At 42.9% G+C, this 25,955-nt stretch overlaps 1 protein-coding gene across 1 annotated transcript in view; it reads left to right on the forward strand.

Annotated features, from left to right (window-relative positions):
• Positions 1-703: 703 nt before the first annotated feature.
• The window catches only part of sepsecs (Sep (O-phosphoserine) tRNA:Sec (selenocysteine) tRNA synthase), a 38,148-nt gene continuing 12,896 nt past the window's right edge, over positions 704-25,955 (forward strand). The window contains exons 1-9 of the mRNA XM_023969930.2: positions 704-787; positions 1,186-1,310; positions 5,054-5,208; positions 5,336-5,454; positions 7,862-8,020; positions 11,315-11,468; positions 11,722-11,824; positions 13,178-13,307; positions 15,699-15,790. Coding sequence (XP_023825698.1) covers positions 1,197-1,310; positions 5,054-5,208; positions 5,336-5,454; positions 7,862-8,020; positions 11,315-11,468; positions 11,722-11,824; positions 13,178-13,307; positions 15,699-15,790 — 1,026 coding nt within the window. The 5' untranslated portion in view covers positions 704-787; positions 1,186-1,196. The remainder of the gene's footprint in view (positions 788-1,185; positions 1,311-5,053; positions 5,209-5,335; positions 5,455-7,861; positions 8,021-11,314; positions 11,469-11,721; positions 11,825-13,177; positions 13,308-15,698; positions 15,791-25,955) is intronic.

Raw genomic sequence — 25,955 nt, forward strand, 5'->3', positions numbered from 1 at the left:
ACCATGATGGTTTGAGGGCCAGATTGGGAATTTAGCCAGGACACCGGGGTTAACACCCCTACTCTTACGATAAGTGCCATGGGATCTTTAATGACCTCAGAGAGTCAGGACACCCATTTAACGTCCCATCCGAAAGACGGCACCCTACACAGGGCAGTGTCCCCAATCACTGCCCTGGGGCATTGGGATATTTTTTTAGACCCAGAGGAAAGAGTGCCTCCTACTGGCCCTCCAACACCACTTCCAGCAGCATCTGGTCTCCCATCCAGGGACTGACCAGGACCGACCCTGCTTAGCTTCAGAAGCAAGCCAACAGTGGTATGCAGGGTGGTATGCTGCTGGCAATGTGATGCAAGTGTATTGCATGAATGAAGTGGATAGAGAAGAAAGTGTTTCTGGGTATTTAGACCTCAGTCCGCCATGACATAACACCATTTATAAATTCCACAGACCCTACTGAGTATTCACAACAATACTTTTACTGAAGCACCAATAATCGTTTTTGCTCTATAAACCAATGTATTCCATATACAGTGATTCGCATTGTGGCCATTTATTTGACATTGGAACATGTTTTAAATATCACATGTAAGGCAAATGTCACTTAAATATGAACAAATACGAATCATTGTTAATGTTCCGACAATAAATGTTTTTTACTATTACGTGGGACTTTATTTAGGACGTTAACGAAATTCTGTGACCCGGAAGTACTTTCTTTTTAGTGTTGCTGACAGAGAAGGAGATCTCTAGCGACTGGTTCGTGACAGGGAAAATAGAAAGAAAGGTAAAGCAGATTAAAAAGATAAACGTTACAATAACCAGTTGCCAAATCAAGATTTTCAATAATGGTGCTGAGCGTCACTTGGATTCGTCGTTCTAGCCTACACACTACWCCCAGATTCTGGATTAGTCGTCGCATAGCTTCGTTCCGCTACTAGCCATTTAAGTTACCATTTATATTAATACGTTTGACTTACAGATAGCCATCTGTAACATAAAAGTAAAGTCTAAATTGTTKATGTAAATGGTCATTGAAATGGCTAGTTGCGCGACGAAGCTAGTCGTCGCATAACGTTAGAAGCAGGTTGTACTTTGTACTTGAGTTTCGTGAGGAACACGTTCGCTAAAGTACAAGTTTATACTGACGAATTGCATATGTTAATCTACCCATCTATTTGACAGCAATTGTTGAGATGAATAGTGAAAACTTTTCCATAAGTGAGAAGATTGTGTCGCCATCATACATTCGCCAGGGGTCACAGGCACGTCGCAGTCATGAGCAACTGATTAGACTGCTTTTGGAACAGGTATGATCCGATTTACAGACCTTAGAATTCTCTGAATAGGGACGTCAAACGTTCAGCCTGCTGCACAGACCCTATTGACGACCTAGTCTAGAGCGCCTGGTTAAATTCTGTTTAAGAGCATTTTTTAAAAACGATTTAAATGGTTAATACTAAGACGTATGTGATTATTGAACAAATGTGTGAATTTGCTTAATTTACTATCATCCTAAATTAAGATATTTAATTATTTTACCATATCTAATTAATGTATATTACTCTACTTTCCATGATGTGGACACTAAATTACACAAACGGACGTTTTGACCACATCGAATTGGGGGGAATTACACATTCTTTTTTCCTCAGATTGGTGTTTCTATTTGTATATTTTATGGATCCCCATACTCTTCCTGGGGTACAGCAAAATTAAGGCAGTTTATACAATTTAAAAAACATAACAATATCTTCACAGATTTCACAACACACTGTGTGCCCTCAGGTCCCTACTCCACTACTACCACATATCTACAGTACTAAATCCATGTGTATGTATAGTGCGTATGTTATCATTGTGTGTCTGTGCCAATGTTTGTGTTGCTTCACAGTCCCCGCTGTTCCATAAGGTGTTTTTTTTCTCAGTTTTTTAAATCTAATTTTACTGCTTGCGTCAGTTACTTGATGTGGAATAGAGTTCCATGTAGTCATGGCTCTATGTAGTACTGTGTGCCTCCCATAGTCTGTTCTGGATTTGGGGACTGTGAAGAGCAGGTGATGGTAATCTGAATCAGGGTTAGTTTGGCAGCTGGGGTGAAAGAGGAGTGATTATGATAGAGGAAACCAAGTCTAGATTTAACTTTAGCCTGCAGCTTTGATATGTGCTGAGAGATGGACAGTGTACCATCCAGCAATACTCCCAAGTACATATATGATGTGACTACCTCAAGCTAACTGAACAGTAGTCAAGTTGCGACAAAACTAGGGCCTGTAGGACCTGCCTTGTTGATAGTGCTGTTAAGAAGGCAGAGCATCGCTTTATTATAGACAGACTTCTCCCCATCTTAGCTACTACTGCATCAATATGTTTTGGCCATGACAGTTTACAATCTAGTGTTACTCCAAGCAGTTTAGTCATCTCAACTTGCTCAATTTCCACATTATTTATTACAATATTTAGTTGAGGTTTAGGGCTTGTTTTGTTCCAAATACTTTTAGTTTGAATTTATTCCTTGCCACCCACTCTGAAACTAACTGCAGCTCTTGTTTGAGTGTTGCAGTCATTTCAGTTGACGTGTATGGTGTTGAATCATCCGTATACATAGACACTCTGGCTTTACTCAGTCAGTGGCATGTCGTTAGTAAAAATTGAAAAAAGCAAGGGGCTACCCTAGGGAATTCCTGATTCCAACTGGATTATATTTGAGAGGCTTCCATTAAAGAACACCTGTGTTCTGTTAGACAGTAACTCTTTATCCACATTAGCAGGGGGTGTAAAGCCATAACACATACGTTTTTCCAGCAGCAGACTTTGATCGATAATGTCATAAGCTGCACTGAAGTCTAACAAGACATCCCCCACAATCATTTTATCATCAATTTCTCTCAGCCAATCATCAGTCATGCTGAAATTCTGAATAGCATTGTATCTGGTCAAACACAATTTTTTCCAGAAGTTTACGATGGGTTGGTAACAGGCTGATTGGTCGGCTATTTGAGCCAGTAAACGGGGCTTCACCCTTCTTGGGTAGCTGAATTACTTTAACTTCCCTCCAGGCCCGAGGGCACACACTCTCTAGTAAGCTTAAATTGAAGATGTGGCAATATTGTCTGCTATTATCCTCTGTCATTTTCCATCCAGATTGTCATTGTTGACAGACAACAATCATTTTTTCACCTCTTCCACACTGACATTACGGAATTCAGAAGTACAATTATTGTCTTTCATAATTTGGTCCAATATACTTAGATGTGTAGTGTCAGCGTTTGTTGCTGGCATGTCATCCCTAAGTTTGCTTATCTTGCCAATGAAAAAGTCATTAAAGTAGTTTGCAATATCAGTGGGCTTTGTGATGAATGAGCCATCTAATTCAATGAATGAAGGAGCTGAGTTGGCTTTTTATTTATTTTTATTTATTTAAGGTTACCCAAAGCTTTTACTATCATTCTTTATATGATTTATCTTTGTTTCATAGTGTAGTTTATTTTTTATTTAGTTTAGTCACATGATTTCTTAATTTGCAGTACGTTTGCCAATCAGTTGGGCTGCCATTTGCCTTTTGCCTCATCCCTTTTGCCTCATCCCTCTCAACCATACCATTTTAAATTTCTCATCAATCCAAGGGGATTTAACAGTTTTTACAGTCATTTTCTTAATTGGGTGTGTGCTTATTAGTAACTGGAATAAGTAGTTTCATAAATGCGTCAAGTGCAGCGTTTGGGCTGCTCCTCATTACACACCAACAGACCAGCAAATATTCTTTACATCATCAACATATGAATCACTACAAAAAAACATTTTTACAAAAAGATTTTCAAATCAGGTCACGCTAGAAAAAGTCCCTGCTAAAACAGACTGTAGGTCTGTCTGCTGCCTTTTTCATTGGCACAGCCTAAATGCCAATCACCAAATGAGGGGACTATTGCAAGTGTGGTTAAACATTTTTTTTGAACATGTTGTCAAGTCTTCATTCTGCAATCGAGACGGGAGTAACAGCAACCTAATTTTGTTGACAACAATTTATATAAAACAGTGCTACTGTGCCGCTCTTTTTACAGATTTATAAACTCAGCGGAGAATGTGCTGTCCATTCCGCTCCATTATAATCTAGAGGTGTGTTTCTTTAACACGCGCATCCAATCCCTTTGATGAGAACCTGTAGTAATCTCAACTATTCTCTTTGTGCCAATGTATATAGTAGATGGCCAATGCGAAAAAGGAAACCAAACACTTTTTTTTGACTGGATAATGTCAACGAATCATCACCTTACAGGTAGTTCTACATAGTGGCATGGGGTTGGCTTTCATTTGAGTAATAGCTTCACTGTCATCTGTGTATTTGTTTGTGTACCTGATTTGAATTTGCCATTTAGGTTAGATGGACAGGCGCGTATAATAAAATAAACGGTACCAAACTAAATATATGAATCTGTTTAAAGCAATCGATTTAGTACCATCTTGATGACTATAAACTTTTTATATTAACATCCCCAATCTGAGGTTAAAAGGATGTGTAATTCCACTCAATTCATGTGGTACAAATGCAAGCTTGCATAAGGTAGTAACACAAACTGTCCACGTTAGGGAAATTAGCGCAATGTAAAATAATCTGACAAAAAAAATCTAACATGTCAATTTAGGATGATAGTATATGTTGTCCACTCACAAGCTATTGCAACAATTACACCTATTTGTCAAAAAATGTAGAGTGTTTAAAAATCCTCTCAAACACTATTTAACTGGGTCCTCTAGACTAGAGCTCCATAGTATGTACAGCAGCTTGAATGTTCGATGGCACTACTAGTATTGGACAAATTCAGGTAGGTCCCTCCCCGCTTCGTTCTGTTTACTTCCAACTCATTTTTATTGCATAACGCAACAGTTTGGACTAATGATAACATCCATGATGTGAATGGAGATGGAGTGCACAACAACCATAACTTAGATGGATACTACACATACATTTGTATACAGTTCTACTTAGCCTACATAATTCAGGTGTTGTGGCTGAAGCATGTACCTTGTTGCGTATCCTCACTGTACCTTATAGGGCAAATGTCCTGAGGAGGGATGGAGCGAGAGCACAATAGAACTCTTCCTGAATGAACTGGCTGTGATGGACAGCAACAACTTCTTGGGAAATTGTGGCGTTGGCGAGAGGGAGGGCAGAGTGGCCTCTAGTCTGGTGGCCCGACGACATTACAGGTTATCAGCTGTTACTTGTAGCATTTTCAAAATAGACACATTTACTTTAGCTTTGCTAAATTCCAAGTAGCCTTCAGTTTTGTCATACATGTCAGATCATGAGATCTGTGTTTATTGCTTTACACAGGTTAATCCATGGGATAGGACGATCTGGTGACATTGCTGCAATTCAACCCAAGGCTACAGGTTCCAGTCTGCTGAACAAGCTGACTAATTCAGTTGTGCTGGACATTTTAAAACTTTCAGGTGTGTAACTAAGTTTCCATTCAGCCTACTGATAATTGATGGGGGGGGGGGGGGATCGATAGTAAGCCAACATATCACAATATTATTGTAGACAATATTATATCGATACTTTCACTCCCAAGTATCTATTTGTTTATTTATTTTTTAATAGTATGATTATTATAAACTCGGCACTGTCAACTGTGTTTATTTTCAGCAGACTTAACATGTGTAAACATTTGTATGAACATAACAAGATTAAGCAACTGAGACATAAACTGAACAAGTTCCACAGACATGTGACTAACAGGAATGGAATAATGTGTCCCTGAACAAAGGTGGGGTCAAAATCAAAAGTAACAGTCAGTATCTGGTGTGGCCACCAGCTGCATTAAGTACTGCAGTGCATCTCCTCATGGACTGCACCAGATTTGCTAGTTCTTGCTGTGAGATGTTGCCCCACTCTTCACCAGAGCACCTGCAAGCTCCCGGACATTTCTGGGGAAATGGCCCTAGCCCTCACCCTCCGATCCAACAGGTCCCAGACGTGCTCAAGGGATTGCGATCCAGGCTCTTTGCTGGCCATGCAGAACACCTGACATTCCTGTCTTGCAGGAAATCACACACAGAACAAGCAGTATGGCTGGTGGCATTGTCATGCTGGAGGGTCATGTCAGGATGAGCCTGCGGTAAGGGTACCACTTGAGGGAGGAGGATGTCTTCCCTGTAACGCACAGCGCTGAGATTGCCTGCAATGACAACAAGCTCAGTCCGATGATGCTGTGACACACCGCCCCAGACCATGACGGACCCTCCACCTCCAAATCAATCCTGCTCCAGAGTACAGGCCTCGGTGTAACGCTCATTCCTTCGACGATAAACGCAAATCCGACCATCACCCCTGGTGAGACAAAGCCGTGACTCGTCAGTGAAGAGCACTTTTTGCCAGTCCTATCTGGTCCAGCGATGGTGGGTTTGTGCCCATAGGCAACGTTGTTGCCAGTGATGTCTGGTGAGGACCTGCCTTACAACAGGCCTACAAGCCCTCAGTCCAGCCTTTCTCAGCCTATTGGGGACAGTCTGAGCACTGATGGAAGGATTGTGCGTTCCTGGTGTAACTCGGGCAGTTGTTGTTGCCATCCTGTACCTGTCCTGCAGYTGTCATGTTCGGATGTACCGATCCTGTGCAGGTGTTGTTACACACGTTACATAGCTTGTTCTCCATCTTCTTTTTAAGTAGTGAGCAAACATGTTTTAAGCACTTTTATTTCCATGACTTGCTGCAGCAGACAGATCAATATGTTTGGAACATCAAATTGCAATAAAATTGCAGTATCGATTTGAAATATCTATAGAATATTTTATTTTATCTGCACCTACAGTGCATTCGGAAAGTATTCAGACCCCTTGACTTTTTCCACATTATGTTACGTTATAGCCTTATTCTAAAATGGATGATATCGTTTTTTCCCCCTCATCAATTTAGACACCATACCACCCATAATGACAAAGRAAAAACAGTGTTCAGAACCTTTACTCATTACTTTGTGGAAGCAACTTTGGTAGCGATTACAGCCTCAAGTCTTCTTGGGTATGACGCTACAAGCTTGGCACAGCTTTATTTGGGGAGTTTTTCCCCATTCTCGGCATATCCTCAGTTAAATAAAATAAAYATCCTCTCAAGCTCTGTCAGGTTGGATGGGGAGCGTCACTGCACAGCTATTTTCAGGTCTRRAGAGATGTCCGGGCTCTGGCTGGGCCACCGAAGGACATTTAGAGACTTGTCCTGAAGCCAGTCATGCATTATTGTGGCTGTGTGCTTAGGGTCATTGTCCTGTTGGAAMGTGAACTTCGCCCCATTCTGATGTCCTGAGCGCTCTGGAGCAGGTTTTCATCAAGGATCTCCCTGTACGTTGGTCCGTTCATCTTTCCCTCGATCTAAGAGAGCAAATATTCTATGCCAGGCAAAATCTCACATTGGCTCATTGTTATGGAGGTATCCCCAAAAAATCTATAGAAAACCGCTTAAATGTGAATGCAGCACCTTTGCTGTTGTTCTGGCTGTTTTGTTTGACGTGACTGTCATAGCCAAAGTTGGCTAGCTAGCAAGCAAGGGATAAGAACGTTGTCAGCCATCATGGCAACAGAAAATTTAGAACGAATGACTGATGAATGACGAACCCTAGATTTGTGTCAGGACTATATCTTGTGGAAGTATGAAATGGTATCAATAAATTCATCAAAATAATGTTATGTCAATCATTGTTTGAATATGTTGGAGACCTGTTGTATTAAAGTAATAATGCCCTCAAAGCCAGTGTTTGGAGGATATATTGGCACGGTTTGGCGGCCAACAAAAAAAATCCATGCCAATATATCCTCAACACCGGCTTCTCGGGCATTATCACTTAATTGTGTGTGTTTGCAGGTGTGCGAAGTGTGGCCAGTTGTTTCGTAGTTCCAATGGCAACAGGGATGAGCCTGACACTGTGCTTCCTAACACTTCGCCACAAGAGACCAAAGGGGCGCTACATCATCTGGCCCCGCATTGACCAGAAGTCCTGTTTCAAAGCTATGATCACTGCAGGTTAGGCACTAACATTAACATAAAAGTATGTTCTGCTCTTAAAACTATCCATCAACAGTTTATTGTACTCTACATTCATGCTCTGATTTGTATTCTTGCAATAGATTTACCTATCAGTTCAGTTGGGTTTGAAAAAATGATTTCTCTTTTCTAAGAGCTGCTTGACGCGTAGGGTCTAACTTTTGCAGAGTGTGACATGCTCCCATTAATTACAATGAAACCTGGGCATGAGCAGCATGGGTCAATGAGAGGCTCGCCCTGCTCAGCACAAAKTTACTCTAGGTTTCTATTTTCAAGAATAAGTCTCACGGCTAGGGTTGCACATTTTGGGAAATATTCAGAGGTGGAAACTTTCCATGGGAATTAACGGGAATATATGGGTTATTAATGGAAATATATGCAAATTAATATTAATACCATTTAAATGTAGATGTTTTTTGCATTGGATATATTTACCATATTATATGGAGACAAAATCATAAACCTTTTACCTTATTATAAGTAGACATAATTGCGAATTATTAAATCCTTCCAATAGAAATAAAAGTTGACTCTTCACATGGGATAATTTCACTGAACAACAAAAGAAAGGGAATATTGAATGATCCCCAATCCCCATCTCCCAAAAACATTTTCAACATAAAGCTGTAAAATGAAACTAAAGCTTTGGTTGTCTTCCTCTCAGGCTTCCATGTCTTCTCCCTGGACCACTCATTGTCCACTTCTTGAACATCAGACTCTGACGCCTTGTTGAGGATGGCTCATTGTCAGGCTCAAATAGCCCGGATGGCCACCAATTTTTCAACCCTTGTATTGGTCAGCCTGTTGTGTGCTTTGGTGTGTGTATTTCCAAACATGGACTAGTTGCGCTCTGAGGCAACTGATGTTGGTAGGATTTGGAGGATGATGGAGGCAACATGGGAAAGAGCCTCAGATCCACAAAGTCCCTTCCACCAGGTGGCTGATGAGATGTTGGCACGACTGCCATATTGCATCTCCATCCCAAAGCCCTTGCTTGGAAGTGTACTCCGCCAGACTGCCAAGAACCTTGCCCTCATCCAGGCCAAGGTGGCGAGACACGGTAGTGATGACGCCATAGACCTTGTTGATCTCTGCACCAGACAGGATGCTCTTGCCAGCATATTTGGGGTCCAACATGTACGCTGCGTTGTGTATGGGCTTCAGGCAGAAGTCTTCACGCTTTTTGATGTATTTCAGAACTGCAGTTTCCTCTGCTTGGAGCAATAGTGAAGTGGGCAGGGCAGTATGGATTTCTTCTCTTACATTCAGAAGCAGAGTCTGAACATCAGACAGGATGGCATTGTCTCCCTCAATCCGTGCAATGGCTACTGCTATAGGTTTCAAGAGTTTCAGGCTGCTTACCACTCTCTCCCACAATACATCATCCAGGAGGATCCTCTTAATCGACCGACTGTGATATGGCCATTTCTTGGAGAGACTCCTTCCCCTCCAGGAGACTGTCAAACATGATTACAACACCACCCCAACGGGTGTTGCTGGGCAGCTTCAATGTGGTGCTCTTATTRTTCTCACTTTGCTTGGTGAGGTAGATTGCTGCTGTAACTTGATGACTCTTCACATACCTAACCATTTCCTTGGCTCTCTTGTAGTGTATCCATTGTTTTTAGTGCCATGCTGTCCTTGAGGAGCAGATTCAATGCATGAGCAACACAGCCAATGGGTGTGATGTGAGGGTAGGACTCCACATTAGACCAAGCAGCCTTCATGTTCGCAGCATTGTCTGTCACCAGTGCAAATACCTTCTGTGATCCAAGGTCATTGATGACGGCCTTCAGCTCATCTGCAATGTAGAGACCGATGTGTCTGTTGTCCCTTGTGTCTGTGCTCTTATAGAATACTGGTTGAGGGGTGGAGATGATGTAGTTAATTATTCCTTGCCCACAAACATTTGACCACTCATCAGAGATGATTGCAATACAGTCTGCTTTCTCTATGATTTGCTTGACCTTCACTTGAACTCTGTTGAACTCTGCATCCAGCAAATGAGTAGATAAAGCATGTCTGGTTGGAGGGGTGTATGCTGGGCGAAGAACATTCAGAAATCTCTTCTAATACACATTGCCTGTGAGCATCAGAGGTGAACCAGTTGCATACACAGCCCGAGCAAGACATTCATCAGCATTTCTCTGACTATGTTCTTCCATTGAGTCAAAAAAACGTATGAATCCAGGAGGACCATGAGCTGTTGCTATCGATAAGGTGTCTGATTCATCATTTTCACCTCGAGTAGAAGTAGAAGGACTTTTGTCAGAGGTTGCTTGTTGTGAGCGCTGAGGGAACTTTATGCCCTTGGCCAGATGATTTTGCATCTTTGTTGCATTCTTCACATGATTTGGCACAGTATTTGCAAATGTAGACAGCTTTTCCTTCTACATTAGCTGCAGTGAAATGTCTCCACACATCAGATAGTGCCCGTGACATTTTCCTGTAAAAAATYMAAAAAAAAATGTAAAAAAAAACAAATACAGTTCCATGTACAGATTAACAGTTAAGCAGTTAGATTTTCTTTGTTTGATAAATGTTTTAAAATGAAACATGTATGGAAACAGGTGAATTAACACTCCTCAGTTAGCAGGCTCAAGCAAGCTAAAAACCCACATGGTAGCAAAAACGAACTAGCAGAAATTGTTAACAAGTTAGAAATGATTTAAACACACATTACTGTAGGCTACTATTTACTAGTTAACAAAAAATKATGTATGTCATATACAATATATTCACCCCACCCAGTATTGTAATCAAAACCAGAAAGTATGTAAGTATGTAGTCCTTGGCTCAGACAGTGTAGTAGTGTGAGCTCAATAGCGTCTCATTAGTGTGCAAGATCTTGAGAATCAGCTGTACATGTGATGGAAGAATGCACTGTGCATGCAGAGGGTTGCAATTCCATTGACTTGGTGATAGTTTAACCAAAATATGCCGCAAGACTTAGAATTGCCTTATGTATATCCCACTAAAAAGGTTCACTATTATAAGCAAACTTTTTTGATGAATTTAAGCAAAATTCCCCAAATTCCCGGGCTTAACTTCCCATGGAAAATTTCCGGAAAGTTTCCGACCCTTTGCAACCCTACTCACAGCTCCCGCCTGTGATTGCTTGATCAAGTATCTTGCGCTCTTGCTCAATTTATGCATCCACTGTGGCAGCTAAAAACCTACTGTTTTTGGGCTGCCCCAGTGTAGTTCACCATGAGGCAACTCTTGTCCAACCCCAACATTGACAACTCTCTTGCTCCTTGTAACCATGGACAGGGTTTGAACCAGTGGTGGTTGAGAACATTTTGGAGGGTGATGAGCTGAGAACAGATATGGAAGCTGTGGAACGTAAGGTGCAAGAGCTGGGAGCAGAGAACATCCTTTGCATCCACTCCACTACTTCTTGCTTTGCCCCACGTGTTCCCGACAGGTATGCCTTGTCCTCAAGCCATCCAATCATGGTTCAGTAGAGCTGTGAAAGGCAGATGTGCATGTCCAATTATCATGTGCTACAATAAATGGTATAACTGGAAACAAATGTTATTTGTGTAATCTGCATGTTTATTATATCTAATTCATGACAAACATTTATTGTATTGACAAACATACTTCTACATTACTCCAGTGTATGTTAGGTCAAGAGTACGAGGGCATTATTTGATGACCTTTCTCTGTTCTTGCAGATTGGAGGAGCTAGCCACTATGTCTGCCAAATATGATATCCCCCATATTGTCAACAATGCTTATGGAGTGCAGTCATCCAAGTGTATGCACCTTATTCAGCAGGTACCAACTCATAAATCCCCCGCCCCCCAAAAAAAATATATACGGTGCGTTCGGAAAGTATTCAGACCCCTTGATTTTTTTCWAAATTTGTTACGTTACAGCCTTATTCTATACAATCTCCCAAATTGACATTTTTTGCAAATGTTACATTTTTTAAAGATTTTTTTTCTTCACATTGATGAAGAATAAAAAACTGATATCACATTCACATACACTGCTGTTTTTTTTTTTATTGAACCTTTCTTTAACTAGGCAAGTCAGTTGAGAACAAATTCTTATTTACAATGACGGCCGAGGAACAGTGGGTTAACTGCCTTGTTCAGGGGCAGAACGACAGATTTTTACCTTGTCAGCTCGGGGTTTCGATCTAGCAACCTTTCGGTTACTGGCCCAATGCTCTAACCACAAGGCTACTTGCCACCCCGTCCCAAAAGTTTGGAGTCACTTAGAAATGTCCTTGTTTTTGAAAGAAAAGTAAAACATTTTGTCCATTAAAATAACACCAAATTGATCTGAAATACAGCGTAGACATTAATGTTGTAAATGACTATTGTAGCTGGAAACGGCAGATTTTTTTTGCGGAATAGGCGTACGGAGGCCCATTATTAGCAACTGTCACTCCTGTGTTCCAATGGCACGTTGTGTTAGCTAATCCAAGTTTATCATTTTAAAAGGCTAATTGATTATTAGAAAACCCTTTTGCAATTATGTTAGCACAGCTGGAAACTGTTGTTCTGATTTAAAGAAGCAATACAACTTTCCTTTAGACTAGTTGAGTATCTGGAACATCAGAGACATACATTCAGAGACTTGTCCCGAAGCCACTGCTGCGTTGTCTTGACTGTTTGCTTAGGGACCTTCAATGCTGCAGAAATTTTTTGGTACCCTTCCCCAGATCTGTGCCTCCACACAATCCTGTCTCGGAGCTCTACAGACAATTCCTTTGACCTCATGGCTTGGTTTTTGCTTTGACATGAACTGTCAACAGTGGGACCTTATATAGACAGGTGTGTGCCTTTCCAAATCATGTCCAATCACTTGAATTTACCACAGGTGGACTCCAAGAACATCMTAAGGATGATCAATGGAAACAGGATACACCTGAGCTCAATTTCGAGTCACATGACAAAGGGTCTGAATACTTTGCATAAATAAATAAAAAACTGTTTTTGCTTTGTCATGATGGGGTATTGTGTGTAGATTACTGAGGGAATCAAATTATGTAATACATTTTAGAATAAGGCTGTAATGTAACAAAATGTGGAAAAAAGGATGGGGTTTGAATACTTTCCAAATGCACTGTATATTATTTTTATACATAGCAAAGTTTGGTTATTTCTATAATCTCATTAGGGGGCTCGTGTTGGAAGAATCGATGCCTTTGTACAAAGCCTGGACAAAAACTTCATGGTTCCAGTAGGTGGTGCCATAATTGCTGGTTTCGATGAGTCTTTCATTCAGGAGATCAGCAGAATGTATCCAGGTTAGTGCTGTTTAAGATTCCTAAGGGCCATATGCGTTTGAACCAGGGCTGCAACCTTTTTGTGTAAAGTTGCCATTATCTGGATGAGTTACTAGTTTGTTATCATGTGAGGCTCATGTAGTGTAATTGTTCTGCCAGCCATCAGTGGTTGTATTTCTGTGTGTATTATATACAGTGGGGAGAACAAGTATTTGATACACTGCCGATTTTGCAGGTTTTCCTTACTTACAAAGCATGTAGAGGTCTGTAATTTCTATCATGGGTACACTTCAACTATAGAGAGGAATCTAAAAAAAAATCCAGAAAATCACATTGTATGATTTTAAGTAATTAATTTGCATTTTATTGCATGACATAAGTATTTGATACATCAGAAAAGCAGATCTTAATATTGGTACAGAAACCTTTGTTTGCAATTACAGAGATCATACGTTTCCTGTAGTTCTTGACCAGGTTTGCACACACTGCAGCAGGGATTTTGGCCCACTCCTCCATACAGATCTTCTCCAGATCCTTCAGGTTTCGGGCTGTCGCTGGGCAATACGGACTTTCAGCTCCTCCAAAGATTTTCTATTGGGTTCAGGTCTGGAGACTGGCTAGGCCACTCCAGGACCTTGAGATGCTTCTTACGGCACCACTCCTTAGTTGCCCTGGCTGGGTTTTCGGGTCGTTGTCATGCTGGAGAAGACCCAGCCACGACCCATCTTCAATGCTCTTACTGAGGGAAGGAGGTTGTTGGCCAAGATCTCGCGATACATGGCCCCATCATCCTCCTCCTCAATACGGTGCAGTCATCCTGTACCCTTTGCAGAAAAGCATCCCAAAGAATGATGTTTCCACCTCATGCTTCACGGTTGGGATGGTGTTCTTGGGGTTGTACCTCATCCTTCTTCTTCCTCCAAACACGGCGAGTGGAGTTTAGACCAAAAAGCTCTATTTTTGTCTCATCAGACCACATACCTTCTCCCATTCCTCCTCTGGATCATCCAGATGGTATTGGCAAACTTCAGACGGGCCTGGACATGCGCTGGCTTGAGCAGGTGGACCTTGCGTGCGCTGCAGGATTTTAATCATGACGGTGTAGTGTGTTACTAATGGTTTTCTTTGAGACTGTGGTCCCAGCTCTCTCCAGGTCATTGACCAGTCCTGCCGTGTAGTTCGGGCTGATCTCACCCTTCCTCATGATCATTATGCCCCAGAGGTGAGATCTTGCATGGAGCCCCAGACAGGGTGATTGACCGTCATCTTGAACTTCTTCCATTTCTAATAATTGCGCCAACAGTTGTTGCCTCCTCACCAAGCTGCTTCTATTGTCCTGTAGCCCATCCCAGCCTGTTGCTTGTCTACAATTTTATCCCTGATGTCCTTATACAGCTCTCTGGTCTTGGCCATTGTGGAGAGGTTGGAGTCTGTTTGATTGAGTGTGTGGACAGGTGTCTTTTATACAGGTAACGAGTTCAAACAGGTGCAGTTAATACAGGTAATGAGTGGAGAACAGGAGGGCTTCTTAAAGAAAAACTAACAGGTTGTGAGAGCCGGAATTCTTACTGGTTGGTAGGTGATCAAATACTTATGTCATGCAATAAAATGCAAATTAATTACTTAAAAATCATACAATGTGATTTTCTGGATTTTTGTTTTAGATTCCGTCTCTCACAGTTGAAGTGTACCTATGATAAAAATTACAGACCTCTACATGCTTTGTAAGTAGGAAAACCTGCAAAATCGGCAGTGTATCAAATACTTGTTCTCCCCACTGTACGTCTGTCTGATGTTGGTGACAAATTCTGTTTCCCCTCTGGAATATTGAAAGTTCATTAATTTTGTGAGCTCACGGTCTCGATCCAATTCCAATCCTGGGGAGCTACTTGTTGTGCAGTATTGTATTCCAGCCCAGAAGTAACTCACCAGTTTTTAAAATAATCAACATGTCATGAAATCCGGTATGTTAGTGCTAGGCTACAATAAAGACCTGCATGTGGCTAGTATGTGTTGTAGTAGGTTATGTTGCCTAAAAGATGAGAGTAGAATAAAGAAACAGACTTCCATTTCCAACTATATCAAGTGAGTGCTTATCCTCTTTTTTTTCTTTGTGATCGACTGTTAACTTCAAGCACCCTTTTTCTGTTTATGCAAGAATATAGACTTGAGCACATTCCTTCCATTTAGCTATCATTAAGTTCTCCCTGAATTGGAGTTAGATTTTAACCATTCAAAGCCATAATAATGAGCTTATATTTAAATTATTGTATGAATTGGAACCATTAAGGAACCAAATCGTTGAGAGGAATTGATATTGATACCGATATCGATACAATCCTAGGAAGGATTCAGATTCGAAAGTGTTTGTCTGTCCCCTTTAGTATGACACTGACTTCCCTCCGTTTCCAGGTCGCGCATCAGCCTCACCCTCCCTAGATGTACTCATCACCCTGCTCACCCTGGGAGCCAGCGGCTACAGGAAACTCCTGGCAGAGCAGAAGGTTGGGGCCCAATTAAATATTCATTCAGTTTAGGAAATAAAGTGAAACTGATTAGCATGTATTTTAATTTAGGGAAACATCTTAGTACAACAAGGGTGTAAGTCGGCCGCTCTCTGTTTTTTGGCTGATTGTCAGCACTGTGTGTTCTCTACATGTAAACTCCAGAGAAAAAAATACAATTTAAGTAGAGGGGGAGGGCGACAGCAAGGAGAAATCCATTCAAGTGAAGGAGAGGAGTTTCCAAAATAGTCCCTGTTGGTTCCATTTACTAAAATAGAGCTAACAATACAGTATACTAAAACGCGTTATGTACTACACCATTCCCAGACAATCCTAGGCAATATATGTGGAAAATCAGACTTGCAAAAGGGATAAAAAATAAACTCAGCAAAAAAAGAAACGTCCCTTTTTCAGGACCATGTCTTTAAAAGATAATTCGTAAAAATCCAAATAACTTAACAGATCTACATTGTAAAGGGTTTAAACACTGTTTCCCATGCTTGTTCAATGAATTATAAACAATTAAATAACATGCATTTGTGGAAAGGTCGTTAAGACACTAACAGATTACAGACGGTAGGCAATTAAGGTCACAGTTATGAAAACTTAGGACACTAAAGAGGCCTTTTTACTGACTCTGAAAAACACCAAAAGAAAGATGCCCAGGATCCCTGCTCATCTGCGTGAACGTGCCTTAGGCATGCTACAAGGAGGCATGAGGACTGCTTATGTGGCCAGGGCAATAAATTGCAATGTCTGTACTGTGAGACGCCTAAGACAGCGCTACAGGGAGACAGGACAGACAGCTGATCGTCCTCGCAGTGGCAGACCACGTGTAACACCTGCAACTGCATCACAACTGCAGGACAGGTACAGGATGGCAACAACAACTGCCCGAGTTACACCAGGAACGCACAATCCCTCCATCAGTGCTCAGACTGTCCGCAATAGGCTGAGAGAGGCTGGACTGAGGGCTTGTAGGCCTGTTGTAAGGCAAGTCCTCACCAGACATCACCGGCAACAACGTCGCCTATGGGCACAAACCCACCGTCGCTGGACCAGACAGGATTGGCAAAAAGTGTTCTTCACTGACGCGTCGCAGTTTTGTCTCACCAGGGGTGATGGTCGGATTTGCATTTATCGTCGAAGGAATGAGCATTACACCGAGGCCTGTACTCTGGAGCGGGATCAATTTGGAGGTGGAGGGTCCGTCATGATCTGGGGCGGTATGTCACAGCATCATCGGATTGAGCTTGGATTGCAGGCAATCCCATCGCTGTGTGTTGCAGGGAAGACATCCTCCTCCCTCATGTGGTACCCTTCCTGCAGGCTCATCCTGACATGACCCTCCAACATGACAATGCCACCAGCTATATTGCTTGTTCTGTGTGTGATTTCTTGCAAGACAGAATGTCAGTGTTTGGCCATGGCCAGCGAAGAGCCCGGATCTCAATCCATTGAGCACGTCTGGGACCTGTTGTATCGGCGGGTGAGGGCATTCCCCCCAGAAATGTCCGGGAACTTGCAGGTACCTTGGTGGAAGAGTGGGGTAACATCTCACAGCAAGAACTGGCAAATCTGGTGCAGTCCATGAGGAGCAGATGCACTGCAGTACTTAATGCAGCTGGTGGCCACACCAGATACTGACTGTTACTTTTGAACTCCCCCTTTGTTCACGGACACATTATTCAATTTCTGTTAGTCACATGTCTGTGGAACTTGTTCAGTTTATGTCTCAGTTGTTGAATCTTATGTTCATACAAATATTATTTTAATCATGTTAAGTTTGCTTAAAATAAATACAGTTGACAGTGAGAGGACGTTTCTTTTTTTGCTGAGTTTAGCTCTTGTATTTTGCACTGGAAATGGTGCGCTGGTGTCCCCAGACAGTATTTGGTTACTTCAAACATGGTTCTTCTGTGTCACCATGAAAGGTTGATTCCTATGGTATGCCATACAATGACCAAAATGCTATCAGATTAATGTTTGCTCAAATCCTCCCAGGAAATACCTCTTGCCTGTTACGTGACCTGGCACTGTCAGACTTTATTGATTTCAATTGGTCTTGATCATGAATATTTGAAGTCTGAACCAGATTATGGCCATGTAGGATAGCATCAAAGCCTTCAAAGTCAGCTGCAATGTTGAACGACCTTATTAATACCATCTGCAGCTTACTGATTTCATAACATACCCTTGCGATTCAACAGCTTTGAATAATTTATGTCATAAAAGGACTCTTTCTCATTAAGAGCTGGTATACATTTAGCTAAGGAAGTGAGAACTGTAAAGTAGGGGACACACAGGACTAATGATTGGTCAAAAACAGACCATCGCCCACAGTCCCAGGGTTTGTGTTCCGCACCATTCCCAGTGGTTGGCTGACTTTGCTGATTCAACAATCTTGGTTAGCATTTGGTGTGAAAAGACATTCAAAAAAACATCTTGACAACATTAGAAAAAGATTAAGGTTAACTTTAAGCATTAGCCAATTAGTCTGCATAGTGTCACGGGATAGAACGCTATGTTGTAGCTGACCCCATCAGAAAACCTGGCACACGTTAGCCCTATGCTAACATCACCAGGTGGCAGTTCTTGTAACAACTTCCTCATCAGCCTATCAAAGACGTTAAACTTTTTCTCCACAAGTCAATGGCATTTCTTAAAATGGGTCAACTCAGCCACCAGAGGGATTTTGTAAACCTCAAGTGAAGGTGTACTTTTGTTGCAATTACRTTCAGCCTGCTAGTGGTTGGTTTGACTTTGGATCTCCTGGGCTAGTTGGGGACAATCAATAAGTTACAAAATGTAAATGAGACAATTTTCATGTTGCACACCTTTTAGTTTTCTCATTAAATGTTTCAATATTTCTATATCAATTTATAAAATGTATAGTTGGTTTAAGGTTAAGTCATTGAGATTTGTAGCTATTGAATTTTAACATATTGTCCCATGTACATTGTGTAATTTACCGATTTGTCCCAAACTAGCACCATAGGGATATCCAAAGTATACCCGTATTTACCAGAAGTATTATGGTCGGGTCGTGTGTAGCTGCACTGTGAATTGGTTACTTGTGTGCTGCCACCTGTCAGCATGTGGGCAGGATTGAAACCAACCCAACCTTCATTTACATTGTTACAGTCATGACCACAAGTCTCGCAAAACTCCGTTTTGGATGAGACTCACTCTATGACAAAATATCTTATTTACCCCTTTTTCTCCCTAGTTTCGTGATATCCAATTGGTAGTTAGTCTTGTCCCATCGCTGCAACTCCCGTGCGAACTCGGGAGAGGCGAAGGTCGAGAGACATGCGCCTCCTTAACAGGACCCTGCCAAGCCGCACTACTTCTTGACACACTGCTCGCTTAACCCGGAAGCCAGCCGCACAAATTTGTCAGAGGAAACACCGTTCAACTGACGACCAAAGTCAGCCTGCAGGTGCACGGCCCACCACAAGGAGTCGCTAGAGCGTGATGAGCCAAGTAAAGCCCCCCGGCCAAACCCTCCCCTAACCCGGACGACGCTGGGCCAATTGTGCACCGCCCTATGGGACTTCTGGTCACGGCCGGTTGTGATCGAACCCCAGGATGTAGTGAAGCCACAACACTGCGATGCAGTGCCTTAGACCGCTGCGCCACTCTGGAGGCCCTTTTATCACCATGTCTTTATTACCAGTCTTTTGGAGCATTATTGCCGTGACCGAGAATAGGGTAGTGTATTTGCAGCTACATAGCTGTAATTGGAATGCTTTTTATGATGGTCTTAAATGAATATGATTGGGCAGTACAGAGACTGTAGGCGTTACCATAAAAGATCAGACACACCAGGAAGATTATCAAACGTTTGCCTGCCAACAATACTTAGCACCCCCTGAGTGTCAGCAGTCAATCTATTTTGTGTTCATACAGCAAAGACCTTGAAGTCATTGTTAATATACTCCAAACCAGAAGGAGTGAGTAGCGTCATTTGGCAATGCATGTCTGCGTGTGTTTCTTAGTCAGAGAGGAAGAGGCAAAGTGAGAGGTTTCAGTCTCGCCAAAATCTGTACAAAATATGCCCAATGCGTTTCTGTGGGCTTATTTTGGACCTAAGCTTGTTGCCTGCCTTCCTGCCTTTGGGACAACGACTCCCATTGTTAGGGCAGAGACATGAGCATCTCGTCATTATATACAGATTACTGGCTTAGTTAATGGTCTATATTCCAATGCTAATGTTGCTATTTTGTAGAACACCCTTGTTCATACTAGCCAGATGGCCACAGCTAGATAACTACCTAGCAAGATGATGAAGAAACAATTTAATTCACTCGCCATAGTCCCATACTGCCAGCGCCAGTCCGTAGCCAAATGTTTAGCTAGCTAATGTTAGCATATTCGCTAGCTAGCACAACATAGTTAGCTACGAACACTGGACTAACTCGGCAGTGAACACGAGAAGGGTCAATCTGCAGACRTTGTTTACTACATGCCGTGCCCACAACGTGCTGCGCCCAGTACGCACGTCACTTACTACATGCTGTGCCCACTGCCATTGAGGCTGCTAGTGACACTACATGGCCAAAAGTATATGGACACCCCTACACATTTGTGGAGTCGGCTATTTCAGCCACACCCGTTTCTGACAGGTGTAAAATAGAGCACACAGCCATGCATTCTACATAGACAAACATTGGTAGTAGAATGGCCTGTACTGAAGAGCTTTCTGCCCTGGTAGTACTGCCCCGGTCAACTGTAAGTGCTGTTATTTTGAAGTGGTAAGTGCAGCCACGAAGTGCCACACAAGCTCATAGAATGGGACTGCTGAATGCTGAACCCCGTAGAGTGTAAAAATTGTCTGTCCATGGTTGCAACACTCACTACCGAATTCCAAACTGCCTCTGGAAGCAACGTCAGCACAAGAACTGTTCGTTGGGAGCTTCATGAAATGGGTTTCTATGGCCGAGGAGACGCACACAAGCCTAAGATCAACATGCMCAATGCCAAGCATCGTGCTATAGCTAGCTACTTCCCTCGCCGTAACATTAACAGAACTGTGGGAAAGCAGTGCTCAGCTGGTGGGGGCAAAGGACACTGTATACCGGTGTAGCTAGCTAGCAGCCTCCTCCTTCTGTGGGGTTTTTCGGCAGTTGGCATTCAACGTTGGTGCATTACTGCCACCTACTGTGCTTGGAGTGTGGGCCAGAGACGGCGCTAGTAGCCTCAATGGCAGTGGGTGTAGTAACCGCAGTCTGCAGATAGCCAATAATGTCTAACACAGGCAGCTGTTTCATAGAAACTAATCTATAGTGACTTAATTATGTCAATACTAGCTGCAGCGGTTAGCTAACTTGGAGGAAGTACAGTGCCTTCAGAAAGTATTCATAACCCTTGACTGAATTAAAAAATGGATTAAATAGATTACACCCATCTACACACACATACCCCACAATGACGAAGTGAAAACATGTTTTTTGACATTTCTGCAAATTTATAGAAAATTCAATACAGCCATATCTTATTTACATAAGTATTCACACCCCTAAGTCAATACTTTGTAGAAGCACCTTTTGGCGGTGATACCCAAGACGACTCAAAGCTGTTATGTCTGTATCAGCTTTGCACATCTGGATTTGGGGATTTTCTCCCATTCATCATTGCATATTTTCTCAAGCACTGTTAAGTTAGGTGAGGATCAGCAGTGAACAGCAATCTTCAAGACTTTCCACAGATTTTCAATGGGTTTCAAGTCTGGGCTTTGTCTGGGCCACTCAATGACTTTCACATTCTTGTTCTGAAGCCATTCTAGCATTGCTTTGGCTGTATGCTTGGGGTCATTGTCCTGTTGGAACACACATCTTCGCCCCCAGTCTAAGGTTGTTTGCATTCTGAAGCAGGTTCTCATCAAGGATTTGCCTGTACTTGGCTCCATTCATTGTACCCTCTATCCTTARCAGTCTCCCAGTCCCTGCCACTGAAAAGCATTCCCATGGCATGTTGCTGCCACCACTATGCTTCACGGTAGGGATGGTGTTAGATGGTGATGAGCTGTGCGTTGGATGCACTGTGAGAGTTATTTAAGATACTCTTCAATGAGGTAGGGTTTCAGATGTTTTCGAAAGATGGGCAGGGACTCCGCTGTCCTGACTTTAGGGGGAAGTTTCTTCCTCCATTGGGGTGCCAGGACAGAGAAYAGCTTTGACTGGGCTGAGCGGGAGCTGCCCTCCAATAGGGGTGGGAGGGCCAAGAGACCAGAGGTGGCAGAATGGAGTGCTTGGGCTGGGATGTAGGGTTTGAGCATAGCCAGAAGGTAAGGGTGTGCAGTTCCCCTTGCTGCTCCCTCGGCAAGCACCAGGGTCTTGAAGATGATGCAAGCTTRGACTGGAAGCCAGTGGAGTGTGCAGAGGAGCAGGTTGTCATGGAAGAACTTAGGAAGGTTGAACACCAGGCGGGATGCAGCATTCTAGACAAATTGCAGGGGTTTGATGGCACAAGCGGGGAGCCCAGCCAACGGAGTTGCAGTAGTTTAGACGGGCGATGACAAGTGCCTGGATTAGGACCTACGCTGCTTCCTGTGTGAGGAAAGGTCTTACTCTACGGATGTTGTAGAGCATGAACCTGAAGGAACAAGTCACTGCTTTGATGTTTGCAGAGAACGACAGGGTATTGTTCAGGGTCACGCCAAGTTTCTTTGCACCATGGAGTCGTCAACTGTGATGGTTAGGTCCTGGGCAAGCTGAGATGTCTGCCAGGCACACAGATGCGTGTCGCCACCTGGGTGTCAGAAGGGGGGAAGGAGAAAAATAGTTAAGTGTCATCCGCATAGCAATGATAGGAGAGACCATGTGAGGATATGAAGGGCCGAGTGACTTTGTGTAAAGAGAAAAGAGGAGAGCGTCTAGAACCGAGCCCTAGGGGACACCAGTAGAGAGAGCAAGTGGTGCAGACACAGATCCTCTACACGCCACCTGGTAGGAATGACCTGCCAGGTAGGATACAATCCAGGAGTGTGCAGAGCCTGAGACACCCAACCCTGAGAGGGTGGAGAGGAGGATCTGCTGGTTCACGGTGTCGAAGGCAGTTGATAGAGCTAGGAGGATAAGAACAGAGGAGAGTGTCAGCTTTGGCAGTGCGGAGAGCCTCTGTGACACAGAGGAGAGGAGTCTCAATTGAGTGATCTGCCTTGAAGTGGGACTAGTTAGGGTCAAAAAGATTGTTCTGAGAGAGAACTAGAGAGTTGGTCAGAGACAGCACATTCAATTGTTTTGGAAAGAAAAGAAAGAAGGTATACCGGTCTGTAGTTTTTGACGTCAGGGGTCGAGTTGGTTTCTTGATAAGGGGCCAACTTGAAGTCAGAAGGGACGCAGCCAGTGATCAAGGGATGAGTTGATGAGCGAAGTGAGGAATGGGAGAAGGTCTCCAGAGATGGTTTGGAAAGGGAGGAGGGGATGTAGTCAAGTGGGCAGGTTGTCGGGCGGCCAGACATCACTAGTTGCAGGATATCATCTGGAGGGAGAGGGGAGAAAGAGGTCAAGGCCACAGGAGGCTGCTGAAGGGAGAACGGCTCATAATAATGGCCGGAACGGTGCGAATGGCATGAAACACCTGGAAACCATGTGTTTGATGTATTTAACACCATGCCACTTATACCGCTTCAGTCATTACCACGAGCCCGTTCTCTCCAATTAAGGTGCCACCAGCCTTCTGTGGTCAAGGCATATGGCAAAATCAACTGTTCACAGGAGACTAAGTGAATCAGGCCTTCATGGTTGAATTGATACAATGAAACCACTACTAAAGGATACCAAATAAGAAGAGACTTGCTTGGGCCAAGAAACATGAGCAATGGACATTAGACCGGTGGAAATCTGTCCTTTTGGTCTGATGAATCCAAATGAGGTTTTTGGTTCCAACCGCCGTGTCTTTGTGAGATGCAGAGTAGGTGAACGGATGATCTCCGCATGTGTGGTTCCCACCGTGAAGCATGGAGGAGGTGTGATGGTGTGGGTGTGCTTTGCTGGTGACACTGACTGTGATTTATTTAGAATTCAAGGCACACTTAACCAGCATGGCTACCACAGCATCCTGCAGCGATATACCATCCCATCTTAGTGGGACTATCATTTGTTTTTCAACAGGACGATGACCCAACACACCTCGAGGCTGTGTAAGGGCTATTTGACCAAGAAGGAGAGTGATGGAGTGCTGCATCAGATGACCTGGCCTCCAAAATCACCCGACCTCAACCCAATTGAGATGGTTTGGGATGAGTTGGACCGCAGAGTGAAGGAAAAGCAGCCAGTAAGTTCTCAGCATATGTGGGAACTCTTTCAAGACTGTTAGAAAAGTATTCCAGGTGAAAATGGTTGAGAGAATGCCAAGTGTGCAAAACTGTCAAGGCAAAGGGTGGCTACTTTGAATAATCTTTGACACTTTTTTGGTTACTTCATGATTCCATATGTGCTATTTCATAGTTTTGATTTCTTCACTATTCTACAATGTAGAAAATAGTAAAAATAAAGAGGAACCCTTGAATGAGTAGGTGTGTCCAAACTTTTGATTGGAAKTGTATTATAATAGATGTGGCCTAAAGACGAGATTAAATGTCAATATTATCAATTGTAAAATTGAGAATGAAGAGACTGATGACCAGCGCTGTGTACATTGACAAAGAAAAGAATGAAGCTTTCCAAGTAAGCTCTTCTTCCATATCATCCTACAGAGGTCCATGCAGGCCAGACGTTTTGATTGCTATACCCTATCAAAAAGAGCAGATTCCAAGGTTTCTAATGAACCTGTTTTGCCAAACATCATCAAATCAAAGTGTATTTGTCACGTGCTCCGAATACAACAGGTGTAAACTTCACAGTGAAATGCTTACTTACAAGCCCCAACCAAACAGTGCAATTTCTAAGGAAAAAATAGGTATTAGGTAAACAATAGATAATTAAATAAAGACAGTAAAATGACAGGGAAAATAACAGTAGTGAGGCTATATACATGTGGTACTGGTACAGAGTCAACATGCAGGGGCACCGGTTAGTCGGGCTAATTGAGGTAATATGTTCATGGAGGTATAATTTAAAGTGACTATGAATAGATGATAAACAGAGAGTAGCAGCAGCGTAAAAGAGGGGGTGGGTGGGACACAGTGCAAATAGTCCGGGTAGCCATTTTTTTACCTGTTCAGGAGTCTTATGGCTTGGGGGTAAAAGCTGTTGAGAAGCCTTTTGGTCCTAGACTTGGTGCTCCGGTACCMCTTGCCATGCGGTGGTAGTAGAGAGAACAGTCTATGACTGGGGTGGGTGGTGTCTTTGACAATGTTTAGGACCTTCCTCTGACACCACCTGGTATAGAGGTCCTGGATGGCAGGCAGCTTAACCCCAGTAATGTACTGGGCCGTACGCACTACCCTCTGTTGTGCCTTGCGGTCGGAGGCCGTGCAGTTGCCATACCAGGCAGTTATTCAACTAGTCAGGATGGTCTCGATGTTGTAGCTGCAGAACCTTTTGAGGATATCAGGACCTTTGCCAAATCTTTTCAGTCTCCAGAGGGGGAATAGGTTTTGCCGTGCCCTCTTCACGAGTGTCTTGGTGTGTTTGGACCATTCTAGTTTGTTGAGGTGGACACCAAGGAACTTAAAGCTCTCAACCTGCTCCACTACAGCCCCGTTGAGGAGAATGGGGGCGTGCTGAGTCCTCTTTTTCCTGTAGTCCACAATCATCTCCTTTTGTCTTGATTACATTGAGGTGTCATGACGTTGGCCCGGGGGTAGGTTTATGACAGTCATAAATACCTCTTTCCCCCCTTTTCCCTCTCCCTACTATAACTGATGTGACATAAGAAAACCCCTTGGTTAACATASAGATTCTGGGAACATCAGAAGTGGGGGGAAATGAACTATATTCTGGTAATCRGACCAACTGAACATATGCGGTGGTACTTAAGGTATATTATGTCAGTTCGGTTGCCCTCTGACACATTCTCATCAATGATAGAATGACATAAACTCTACTATGGAAAGTCTAAACGTCAGAGGTATCGGATTCACATGGAATTGTTGTTTAATTCAAATGTTTGAATATGAAATTATTTGTGAAGAGATTAAATGTAWMTTTAGCTTCCAAATGAGAGATTTGGATTTTCATAAATTTGGGCTTCTGCTCAACTAGGGGCCCGCCCCTGT

Source organism: Salvelinus sp. IW2-2015, linkage group LG3 (assembly GCF_002910315.2).
Source record: "Salvelinus sp. IW2-2015 linkage group LG3, ASM291031v2, whole genome shotgun sequence".
Lineage (NCBI taxonomy): Eukaryota > Metazoa > Chordata > Actinopteri > Salmoniformes > Salmonidae > Salvelinus > Salvelinus sp. IW2-2015.